The 13,383-nt window shown below is 38.4% G+C and overlaps 1 protein-coding gene across 1 annotated transcript in view; it reads right to left on the bottom strand.

Annotated features, from left to right (window-relative positions):
* The window catches only part of LOC126210162 (WD repeat domain-containing protein 83), a 49,309-nt gene extending 37,515 nt beyond the window's left edge, over window positions 1-11,794 (bottom strand). The window contains exon 1 of the mRNA XM_049939314.1: window positions 11,572-11,794. Coding sequence (XP_049795271.1) covers window positions 11,572-11,680 — 109 coding nt within the window. The 5' untranslated portion in view covers window positions 11,681-11,794. The remainder of the gene's footprint in view (window positions 1-11,571) is intronic.
* Window positions 11,795-13,383: the final 1,589 nt, after the last annotated feature.

Genomic DNA, 13,383 nt, shown 5'->3' with positions numbered 1-13,383 from the left:
TCAACACCGAAAAAAGAAACACAAATTTTTTCTGAAATACGTAGGACCTTATCATATTCAATCAATAGTACACCAAACAACCCTATATTTAGTAGATCCTGTGACTGGAGAGGAAAAGGGTATGTATAATGTTTAGGATATAAAACGACATGTACAAAACCCCCAGGGACGCTGACGGGCGGACTGACGTCTGCCGGTTCCCAAGTTGGGTTAGGTGTTGCTTCCACATTAGTTTTCCTACACCGAACTCCCTTCAAATCTTTGACTATCCTGTAATCTATTTATAGCCCTTAAGCTCTCCTATCATATTAGTATTAAAAGAGACCAATTATGACTACACAATTATGACTAATTTAAGGAGTCACAATAAACAGCAACCTCTAAGCATGAGATAAAACTAACAGGGTAACATTCTAACAGGAGATATAATATGATGGTACTGTTTCGGAAGAATGATACCTAGATGACATAAACTGAACATGTGTATGAAATATAAAGTGAAGTGACTACCTGAATAACTATTTGATTATAGTGTATATAATTTCTATTTTTATAGAATGTTTTATATTTTTTGTAAAGTGTGATGTGATTGGGGAGGATTTATATCTAATTTTGAAAGGGGTGGGTAGCATAGGCACAGACACAACCTACACACCACGCCCTTCATACAACCCTCGCAAACAAGTGTGACTGGTTCTTCATCATTTGCTGTTCCACGGGAGTTGCTAAGATCTTTTCTTCGGGGACTTCAAAGGTGACGGTGAGAATGTCCGTTCTGCAGGAGACGCCGAACATCATATGTCCTCCGGCTTCTCACTTAAGTATCGGCGAAGTGGGGATCCTGGGGAAGGGGGGTGGGAAGGGTTTCCTGTCTTTGGGGCTGTCTTCTTTCTTTCTTCGATCTTAGCAACCAATTCTTTTATTTTCTTTCTTACTTCTCTTAAGAGTACCAATCTATCTTTCCCTCTGTCCACATTCATATACTTCTATCGCTGAAGTCCTCTTTTCCGTGATTTCTAAAAATCTTCAACTAAGAGCCTTAGTAGGCCGAAGAATCAGGACGCACGATCACACTTCCACACCCAAACAATTAAATACAAAGACGCAGGGAGATGTAACAACCGTCACAGATAAGGGGGGAGGTAGTGCTCAGGAAGGGTTCAAGCTAAGTAATGAGGTATCGAGTCAAATAAGCTAAAGGAACAAGGGGGAAACGAAGTGTTGGTTCAAATGGCTCTGAGCACTATGCGACTCAACTTCTGAGGTCATCAGTCGCCTAGAACTTAGAACTAATTAAACCTAACTAAACTAAGGACATCACACACATCCATGCCCGAGGCAGGATTCGAACCTGCAACCGTAGCGGTCGCTCGGTTCCAGACTGTAACGCCCAGAACCGCACGGCCACTCCGGCCGGTGGAACGAAGTGTATATCCACCTGTATTCATAGCTATAGTAGTACAAAGTAATATGAATGGACATAAAAAGAAATAGATATTATGCCAGAGGTACCGAGTCAAATAAGTTTCTGATGAATAATAGGATAGTGCAGACCGAATAGCCCGAAGAAAAGAAATAAAGTTATAACCACGGACGAAACATATTTAGTTATTAAGGCTATATAAGTGAGCTGTAAGCACAAGCGAAGAATTTAAGCAGGTAGGCTGAAGGACTCAGGAGGAGGAAAGGAGAGGTAGATAGAAATTTTACCAGGAAATTTTAAATAAAATAGTGTGCAGAGGAGTACGAAAGAGGCAAGACTATGAATCATTGTTAGAGAAGATGGGGAGGGCGCACCTGATATAGATGAAATGAGAGAAATAGCGGCAGGTAAGCAGACCCAGGAGGAGGCTGACCTATACTGTGTGGGCAGGGGCACCAAAAAGGGGATGGACCTGTATCATGGTTTAGTATAAATGGAAGGGGCGTACCTACCCAAGGATGAGGAAGAAGATGTTTTCATAGTATCAACCCTTACGTAGATTGGAACCCAAAAGGAAGGGTGGTATACCAGTGGTTATCATTGTAACAGCTTCTAAAAAAAAAAGGAAAAAAAAGTAAAGATTCGACTCAGAATAACGCCTGAACTTTGAAACTGGCTAAGGGGAGGGATTTATTTTGGCAAAATCCTGGAAGCAAGAGTAGATAAATCTATTGGAAATAGCTAATACTTGTTGTACTATTAGTTTATCATACTATTATATCTATGAACGATATTACCAACAGCTTAATGAAATACCGGAGATGGAAGAGAGTTTTTGTACCTAATGTTTTTATGTAGTACAAAGTAACAAGATAAGTGTTAACAAAAAAATATTAAAACATATGTTGTGTGCAAAATAACGAGTGTTCGAGCTAAGGGGAGGGATATGTAGTGCCCCCAGAATTTTACGAAAGTCTGGAGACACTTGTGTTCCAACCGTTTCGAACACGCGTTATTTTAAAGCAGGGCGTAAGGATGAGCATGGGATACTGCACCCATTTATTGTTTGTGCAGGCAAAACTGGAAGGGAGAAAATTCATTGGCACTGGCAAATGTTCAGCGTGACCTGCCAAGAATAAACACATACGGCCCGGAAGCTCCGTGGCCGGCAGCAAGGAGTAATGTAGCTTTGTATTGTTGAAAAACAAATGGAGTAACTCGAGGTTGTAACTGTTTAGTAGACGTTGAACTGCTCTTGAGAGTACGTGGACTGGACGTGGAAAGTCAGCCACAATAAAAGCTTATGTACTAATTGTGTTCAAAAATATGTAATTAACTGATCTTGGGTGCCCGGTAATGTGTGCGTTTACATCATAAAGTTTAGTTGTTTTTGTGTACAAAGTGGAAATAAATATGTTCGGGTGTATTGAATGATATTCCAAGAGTAGCGTATTTTTTAAATAAGAAGAGAGAGAGTGAAAATTTCCCCTTCCTAGGAGTGAAATCTTCGGAGAAGCATCCGGTGCTGCAAGAAAGCAGAACCAGCATTCTTCAACAAGTAAGTCCACGAAAACATTACACCGGGCCACCGCATGCCTCTGTAATGCTGTTGCACTTACTGAATGGTCCTGAGATGAAATGTGCCACTCTCCATTCGGTCTTCTCTATTTCTTCTATTAATCCAACCTGGTACAGTTCACAGATTGGTGAACAATATTTAAAGTGTTGGTGAAACAAGTGTTTTGTAAGCTACTTCTTTTGTGGATGAGTTACATTACCATAAGACATTTCCAATGAACCTCAGCATGACATTTTCTTTCGTACAGTTGTATGTGGCCATTCTACTTTAGGTCACACTGGAAGGTTACTCCCAGGTATTTTGCAGTTGTTACTGTTTCCAGAAATTTATCGTCAGTAGCATAACCAAACAGTATCGGGTCACTTCGCATATTTATGTGCAGTATGTTACATTAACTTAAGTTCTAGGCTGATTGCCATTCCTTACAACAATCTTGACCTTCTGCAGGTCTGCCTGCATTTTGCTACAGTCTTCTGGCATTGTAATCTTGCTAATAGAAAAAATTCTCGACAAACAGCTTCGTGGAGAGTTTGACATTATCTATTAGACTATTTATATACACTGAAGTGCCAAAGAAACTGGTATAGGCATGCGTATTCAAATACAGAGAAATGTAAACAGGCAGAATATGACACTGCAGTTGACAACACCTATATAAGACAACAAATGCCTGCCACAGTTGTTAGATTGCTTACTGCTGCTACAATGACTGGCCATTAATACTTATGTGAGTTTGAATGCGGTGTTACAGTTGGCACATGAGCTATGGTGTAGAGCATCTCCGAGGTAGCAATGAAATGAAGATTTTCCTTTATGATCATTTCACGAGTGTACTGTGAATATCAGGAATCCAGTAAACCATCAAATCTCTGACTTTGCTGCAGCTGGAAAAAGATCGTGCAAAGAATAGGACCAATGACTACTGCAGAAAATCTCCCCACGTGACAGAAGTGCAGTCCTACCACAAAGTGCTGCAGACTTGAATGTTGGGCCATCAACAAGTGTCAGCGTGTGAACCATTCAATGAAACATATGGGCTTTCAGAGCTGAAGGCCTACTTGTGTACCCTGGATCACTACATGAGCCGGCCGCGGTGGTCTCGCGGTTCTAGGCGCGCAGTCTTGAACCGCGCGACTGCTACGGTCGCAGGTTCGAATCCTGCCTCGGGCATGGGTGTGTGTGATGTCCTTAGGTTAGTTAGGTTTAAGTAGTTCTAAGTTCTAGGGGACTTATGACCTAAGATGTTGAGTCCCATAGTGCTCAGAGCCATTTGAGCCATTTCACTACATGACACAAAAGCTTTACGCCTCGCCTGGGCCTGTTAACATCAACATTGGACTGTTGATGACTGGAAACATGTTGCCTAGTTGAACAAGTCTTGTTTAAAATTGTATTGAGTGGGTGGATGTGTATGGGTATGGAGACAACCTCATGAATCCATGGAACCTGCCTGTCAGCAGAGGACTGTTCAAGGTGGTGGAGGTTCTGTAATGATGTGGGGCATGGGCAATTCCAGTAGAGCAATGCGATGCCCCAAGTCCGAAATTGCTACGTAGTGGCTCCAGGGACACACTTCTGAATTTACACTTTCACTGGCCACCACACTCCCCAGACATGAACATTATTGAGCATATCTGGGATGCCTTGCAATGTGCTGTTCAGAAGAGATCTCCACCCCCTCATACTCTTATGGATTTACGAACAGCCATGCAGGATTCATGGTGACATCTGGAATAATCGGGTCTACTGCCAGATGTTTGTGTCGCTCTGGCACAATATGTCTGCTTAGATGTATGAGGTCATTATTATTATTATTATTATACAATTATAATAAAAACTTGAGACTACCAGATGAGGTTTCCATCATGGACATGAATGAACAAAGAAATACACAAGGTATTAAAAAAGAAAAAATTGCCATAGCACTTGCTTAAACTATCACTTTCCAACCTAACCAAGACCTTTTGCTACACCACAAATCATTCTGATCAAATAACATTGACTGCAGGAAAATAAAAAACTGATCCAGTGCTGATGACAGTACTGTGATCTTCAGTAAACTCACTTATCTCCAGGAGACCTATATGGTTCTAGTACATAACACAGTCCAAGCTACAGCCCCAGCAATGGATCAACATCTCTAATAGACCTTTATAGGTCATGCAAGGAACGTGATCTATGCCACAAGCACTAAACAATATATTGTAAACACACAAATGAAATTTACAAGCAAAACATCGCATATGCCATCTACGTAATATATGCCATTGTACTATGAAGAATATATTGATAGCTTGCATTGTTTACTACAACCACTGCTCAAACAATACATACTGCAATTCGTCAATCTTAGTGATTTCTAACATTCATGTATACTACAGTAACAAGTAATTATAGACTGCTATTTTAAGTTCTGAATTATCTTTCATAATTCTGAAGTTGTCAGCTACATCTAAATCTACATACATACTCCGCAAACCACTGTACGGTGCATGATGGAGGGTGCCCTGCACCACAATTAGTCATTTCTTTTCATGTTCCACTTGCAAATAGTGCACGGGAAAATTGACTATATGAGCCATAATCTTTCGTATCTTTCATAGTCCCTATGCAAAATGTATGTCGTCGGCAGTAGGATTGTTCTGAAGTCAGCTTCACAGGCTGGTTCTCTAAATCTTTCAGTAGTGCTCTGCAAGATAAAATGTCTTCTTTCCTCCAGGGATTCCCACTTGAGCTCCCTAAGCATACGCGTAACTCTTGCATACTGATTGAACCTACCAATAACAGAAATAGCAGATCGCCTCTGAATTGCTTCGACGTCTTCTTTCAATCCGACCTGGTGTGGGTCCCAAACACTTGAGCAGTACTGAAGAATAGGTTGCATTAGTGTCCTATCTGCAGTTTCCTTTACAGGTGAACTATACTTTCCTAAAATTCTCCCAATAAACTGAAATCGACATTCGGCTTCCCTACCACAATCTTCACATCCTCATTCCATTTTATATCACTTCATAACATGACTGTGTCAGACAGGGGATTTTCCTACTTATATGCATCAAATTACATTTTTCTACCCGCCATTCATCACACCAAATGGAAATTTTGTCTAGGTTATCAACGTAGAGTCACTTATCTTTGACACTTTCCTGTACACCACAGCATCATGAGCGAACAACTGCAGATTGCTGCCCACCTTGTCTGCCAAATCGTTTATGAATACAGAAAATAGCAACAGTTCTACCACACTTTCCTGGTGCACTCCTGATTACCCTGCCTCCAATGAACAGTTGCCGTTGAGGACAACATACTGAACTCTATTACTTAAGATGTCTTTGAGCCAGTCAAGTATATGGAAGCCTTTTTGTATGCATGTACCTTCATTAACAGTCTGCAATGGGGTACTGTGTTGAATGCTTTTTGAAAATCTAGAAATATGGACTCTGCCTGTTGTCCTTCATCCATAGTTTGCAGTATATCACGTGAGAAAAGAGCGAGCTGGATTTCACAGGAGCAATGCTTTCTAAAACTGTGCTGATTCACAGACATGAGCTTTTCGGTCTCTAGGAAATTTATTATATTAGAAACTCACGATAAGTTCTAGAATTCTGCAGCAAACAAATGTCAAGGATATTGGTCTGCAGTTTCTGTCAGTTTGTTTGTTATTGCAATGGCTCATTTTGTTTACAGGCTGTGTGTGTACTGATCAGATATGTCCTGTTTTCTCCATGTGTCATAAAAACGTTTCTTCAAGCATTCACATGTGCTGTTACTGTACCCATACTAATTTCTGCATTCGGTGATACATAGTTGGCAGAGGCAGTCCGTACACAATTTTTTGTTGTTGAATATAAAAGTCGCAATAGGTTTGCTGCCCTGTGATCAGTGCAAAATCTAACAGGAAGAAAGTCACATAACTCAGCAAAGTATTCCATCATTGTCATTACAAACAGTTCATATTTTTTGTCACAGTAAAATAAATGACAATTGCATCATGTACACCAGCAGTATCTTTTTATACACCTGCAGTGTCACATACATTATGGTTCAGTTATAATAACCTAGCTGCATATTTGTACTGTACACTACTGTGCCCCTGTTGATCCTTTTAAACATTTGGCTCATTTTGTTTCGTGAGGGGGGGGGGGGGGGGCAGCACACACACTGCTATATTTTTCCTGTTATCTCCATGTGTCATAAGAATGATTTGTTTGGTTTGTTGATAAAAGATCACAGCTATTTTTTTAAGATTTTCCTGATAATGACTGTTACTTGCAAGGTGTGTAGGCAAAGTAATCAAAGGATATGAAGTTCTGCATGCGCTTATGGATGTTGCACTTCCCATGGCTCCTGCTAGTTTCTTTTGGGAAATTAGGCCTAAAACAGGTTTTGTGGGCAGATGACTTTCCCCAGAATTACACCATATCGCAATAACAATTCAGTCCGAGCAAAGTACACATTTTTGACAGTATTTTTTTTCCGTGCAGCAAAAAATTATGTTTATGAAATGTGATATCTAGCTTACTGCTTATACATTTTGCATGTTAGGCCCCTCTTTGATCTATCTGAAACCTTTCTCCAACAAACAATGCTCGTAGCTGTAACCAGTTTAGGTAACATCTAATATCTGTAGTAACAATAAATAAAAATAGTATGCTATCACTCACTCGAAGGTCATATTTAGTAGCACGTCCCCAAGCATTTGAGATCAGATCTTAAATCGAAATTTACAGTGTACTCCTATAAATCAATCCAGATGTACTATAAATAACAAATCTATTTTTCTATAGGCCACCAATGAAAAGGAAATACTTAATGTAATTAAAGAACTGAACCCCAAATTCTTTGTTGGTACTGACAATATCCCTGACTATATCTTGAAGAAATGTGCTCCGCTCGTAGCCAAGCCATTGTCAAAATCTGTAACTGGTCTCTATCAGAAGGGGTGTTCCCAGAAAAATTGAAGACAGCAAAAATAAAACCCCTGTTCAAGAAAGGGATAAAAACAGAAGTATCAAACTACAGGCCTATCTCACTATTATTTGGGTTTTCCAAAATAATTGAAAAAATCTATTATAAAAGACTAATCAGTTTCACAGAAAAAAAATTATTATTTCTCAAATACTCAACATGGATTCCGAAAATCTAAATCTACTGAGATAGCAATCTTTGCATTCCTAAATGAAGCATTAAATGCAATAGACAATAAAGCACATATCTCAGACATATTTCTAGACCTCTCGCATTCGATGTTATCAATCACAACATCTTGCTTCAGAAACTTGAATATGTAGGTATTAGGGGCCCGGCCTATGAATGGATAAAATCATATCTCCAAAACAGAGAAATTAGTTGAGCATACTATCCAAGAAGGGAACAAGATAAAATCCTACTCCACAGAAAAGCAGATCATGTGTATGGTGTACCACAAGGCTCCTTTCTAGGACCAGTTCTGTTTGTACTCTTTGTAAATGACTTGGAACCAACTAGCCCATGCCATAATTACATAAAATTAGCAGATGGCACAAATGTGATAATAAAAGGAAGGACCAAAGAAAAATTACTACATGAGATTAAAAATTGTACCACCCACACTACAGACTGGTTCTCTGGAAACAACTTAGTAATAAACACAGACAAACAGTGACAATGCATACACACACAGTGCAAAATAAATATCCACTAGCACGAGATGTAGAGTTGTTTACTAGAACCCTAGGAAATGAAAGCTCTACAAAATCTCTGGGGATATGGATCCAAGAAGATCTAAGATGGGTCCAACATACAAAATACATTATAAATAAATTAAATACCATTTGCTATACTATCAAAATTCTTTCTGATTGCACATTGAAAGAGACACTAAAAGATGTACAGCCTACAGCGCCCAGGCAGAATCCTTACCGCAATACGGCATAATCTTTTGAGGAAATGCATCTGCTGGCAAAAGTTGTTTTATATGCCAAAAGAGAATTGTAAGAGCCATAGAAAATACTGCATCAAGAAGCTCATGCAAGCCCTTACTCAAGAAACTACATATCCTTCAACTACCATGTCTGTACATTTTACAAGTAATCATATTTGTAAGGAAAATCTTAGAAAATAGCAAGAATCTTGTGTCAACTAACTAGAGTACCACCTGTATAACACAAGGAGAAAGCAGGCCATACATGTTCAACATGCACACACAACACTAAAACAGAATGGACCACTGCAAACAGGAAACAGACTATACAATAAGCTACGTACAAACATTAAAAAAATAAAAGACAGTTCAAAATTTAAAACTGCTGTCCATAAATATTTATTGTAAATATGTTATTATAGTATAGATGAATATCTTAAAACACAAAAAATTATTGCCAAATAGTAAAAAAACAACAACATTGAATTACTTGGGTTAAATATAATGTATTAGATTAGATAGGATTAATACTTGTTCCATAGATCATGAATACTACACTTCGTAATGATGTGGAACGTGTCAGGTTAATAAAAGATGTCTGTACAAGATATTACATTACACAAAATATTGCATGACACTAATGTTTAAGTTGGTTTTTTTTTCCTTAATTTATATCTAAAAATTCAGCCAATGAGTAGACGGAGTTGTCATCTAGAAATTCTTTTAATTTATTTTTAAATGTTAGTTGGCTATCTGTCAGGCTTTTGATGCTGTTTGGTAGGTGACCAAAGACTTTTGTGGCAGCATAATTTACCCCTTTCTGTGCCAAAGTCAGATTTAACCTTGCATAGTGAAGATCATCCTTTCTCCTGGTGTTATAGCTATGCACACTGCTATTACTTTTGAACTGGGTTGGATTATTAACAACCAATTTCATAAGTGAATATATATACTGTGAGGATCACTAGATCCTTAAATAGATGTCTGCAGGATGACCGTGGGTGGGCTCCAACAATTATTCTGATTACACGTTTTTGAGCAAAGAATACTTTTCTACTCAACGATAAATTACCACAGAATATGATGCCATACGAAAGCAGTGAATGAAAGTAGGCATAGTAAGCTAATTTACTGAGATTCTTATCACCAAAATTTGCAATAACCCTAATAGCATACGTAGCTGAACTCAGACGTTTCAGCAGACCATTAATATGTTGCTTCCAGTTTAGCCTCTCATCAATGGACACACCTAAAAATTTTGAAAATTCTACCTTAGCTACAGACTTCTGTTCAAAGTCTATATTTATTAATGGAGTTGTGCCATTTACTGTATGGAACTGTATATACTGTGTTTTATCAAAATTTAAAGAGAGTCCGTTTGCTGAGAAACACTTAATAATTTTGTGAAAAACATCATTTACAATTACATCACTTGGTTCTTGGTTTTTGGATGTTATTACTATACTTGTATCATCAGCAAAAAGAACTAACTTTGCATCTTCATCAATGTGGAATGGTAAGTCATTAATGTATATCAAGAACAGTAAAGGACCTAAGACCGAACCCTGTGGGACCCCGTACTTGATAGCCCCCCCCCCCCCCAGTTTGAGAAATTAGCTGTTGTTTTAACATTACATGAACCACTTATTTCAACTTTCTGCATTCTTCCAGTTAAGTATGAATTAAACCATTTGCGCAGTGCCGCACTCAAACCATAATGATTTAGCTTATCTAAAAGAATTCCATGATTTACACAATCAAAAGTCTTTGAGAGATCACAAAAAAAAACCAATGGGTGATGTCCGGTTATTCAGAGCATTTAATATTTGATCAGTGAAAGCGTATATAGCTTTTCTGTTGAAAAGCCTTTCTGAAAACCAAACTGACATTTTGTTAGTACTTTATTTTTACAAATATGGGAGGCTACTCTTGAATACATTACTTTCTCAAAAATTTTTGATAGAGCTGTCAGAAGAGAGATTGGGCGGTAGTTGTTGACATCCGACTTTTTATGCAATGGTTTTACAATGGCATATTTCAGTCTATCGGGGAAAACACCCTGGAAGCTGAACCTTCAGTTGTGATAATATTAACCCTAAATCAATGTAAATATTCTTGTATGATTTAAAAGTATGTACTGTAAGTCAGAATGACTTGTCCAATATCACATTGTATACCTTGTACAACAAATGAGCAAAAGGACCAATAAAAATGTGATGTAATATGTAAATAATCAAAGGTTTTTAATAACTTTTATCTTCCATAGTATTCCGATTGGAAATCGATGGTCACTGTTTAGTCTGAGACGGTTAATGTTTGTGAACTGATTCTCTAGTAAATCTCTTTATTTCGAATATTGTAGGCTCAGATTCAATGCCTTCAGAACCTATTGTATCAGCTACTAAAGTTACCTTGCAATCCCAGAAATGACATAAGAGTTTTACAGAAGTAGATATTACGTGAACGAAAAGTGGTACTAAAACACAGAACGGGCATTTCCCTTAATGTCAGTATATCTCCATTGCCACACAAACGTAATAAAACATTGAAAGCCAGAAATTCAAGAAGTCCTCCTACAGAACTGTAGCTTCACTTGATCCCACTTAGTGGTACTTCAGAATTGTACTGCAGTAGTTGTGTACTAATACAAGAAGGAATTTTCATTACCATTGAAACGCACAGCTCTCACCGTTCCCTGTTTGCAGTCAACAATGTTCCTACAGACATAATTCAACTTGACAGAACTATCTTCTTTCTTATCTGACGTCTTATCCATCTTCACGACGTCCCAACAGAGACTTGCTTTATTAACAGGTAACCTTCACATCATAACAATATGTATCAGCAAATGCTTCAAAGTGCCACAACACTATGTAAACAATCACATCAGTTTTTGTATACAAACTCATAGTTACTAAATCGAAGATATACCACTTCTATTTCCTATATCGAACATTGCATATGCAACTAAAATGGCGCTCGTTGAGTGGCGCCATTGAAGTTGCTTGTGGAAACAAGAGTCCTGTGACGCCTCTGGACTTTCAAACTGTAAGAGCGCATGTATGTGAATACATAATACTCAATTTGAAATACACTGCACCTTCAGACAACAATTTTCAAGCTATTCAAATATTTTTATGTTTTACGTTCTAACATGAGGACATTGTTCAGATTTGTCGTTGATCATATATATAACGGAATAGACTTCATCTCCCATACATAATGTCATACACTTAATTACATAACAATTCCAGAAACTTATAACACATTTCAAATTTTAACATATTTTCACAAAATTCTTTTACATTAAAAATGGATTTTCAGTCAACAGATTATACCTTAACAAAATAATAATTTACAAGACATGGGCCATGCTGAGGCTGGTAATTTGTTAAAGATTTTTTAGAGAGCTGACGCTGGGGGAACGGGTTGCTTTTGTAAGTATTTTCCGCTACACCTTACGCTGAAGCAGTGAAGCAAAGATTCCCAATTCAATGTAGTTTTGTTAAGCAACTCAGCAGCGATAAACCATGGAAATGTCAAAACTACTCAGTTTTCTATAAGAGTAAATAATATTTGTTAATGTGCCTGCTGTCCAAAGACCAACCAAATACACATTATTTTGGAGTCGGTGCTTCCCACACAGCCTACATAGAGCGGAATGAGCGAGTACTTGTACCACACCCATCAGCCCAACCCAGTATACGTTGTTGGTGCCTTCATCATTTCTTCTGACTTTTTTCTCGGAGCCATGGTTGCTTGCCCAGTCTGTCCACTGTTTTACTTCGACATCGCAGTAGCAGCTTTCTCATTTTCTACACTCGCTATGGTGGTGTCCAATATCAGCAGATATGATGGCTTACTTTATTCTAGTGACACAATTTGTGGCTTCAATGTTATACTTGTATTGCATGTTTGTCACGTTTTATAAACTTGAATGGACCTGAGTATGGGGCTTGTAATGGTGGGTGCACCGCTTCCATCTTTATCATCACATGTGAGCACGTTTTCAGGTCTCTGGTTAAGAAAGTCTTATGTTCTCCATTGCGTGATACCGGTGAAGGGTGTAGCTTGGATACCTGGGCCTTTATTAGTGCAGTAAATATAGCAGCTCTGTCAGCATCGATACTTGCTGCAAAAAAAAAAACTCTGGTTGTAGGGATAACGTCTCACCATACACCATCTCCACCATCAACACTCCTACATTTAGCCTACATGCAGTGTGGAGACCCAATAAGACAAGTGTCAGAACGGATGTTCAACAGTCTTTGTGGTACATAAGCACAATTTTCGGAGTCCTGTGTCAGTGCTCTATCATTCCGTTATTTGCCAGGTGGCAGCTGGTTGTGTGATAGCACAGGATAACACACAACTTGGACAGCTCCAGGAATAGAGTCGATTCAAACAGTCGCCCCTGATCTGTAGTAACATGCAACAAATGACATGACATACGTGTTAGTTCTTGCTACTGTCTCTGTC

Source organism: Schistocerca nitens, chromosome 10 (genome assembly GCF_023898315.1).
Source record: "Schistocerca nitens isolate TAMUIC-IGC-003100 chromosome 10, iqSchNite1.1, whole genome shotgun sequence".
Taxonomy (NCBI): domain Eukaryota; kingdom Metazoa; phylum Arthropoda; class Insecta; order Orthoptera; family Acrididae; genus Schistocerca; species Schistocerca nitens.
Note: the sequence above shows the minus strand (reverse complement) of the source record. Positions and strands in the feature narration are given on the sequence as shown.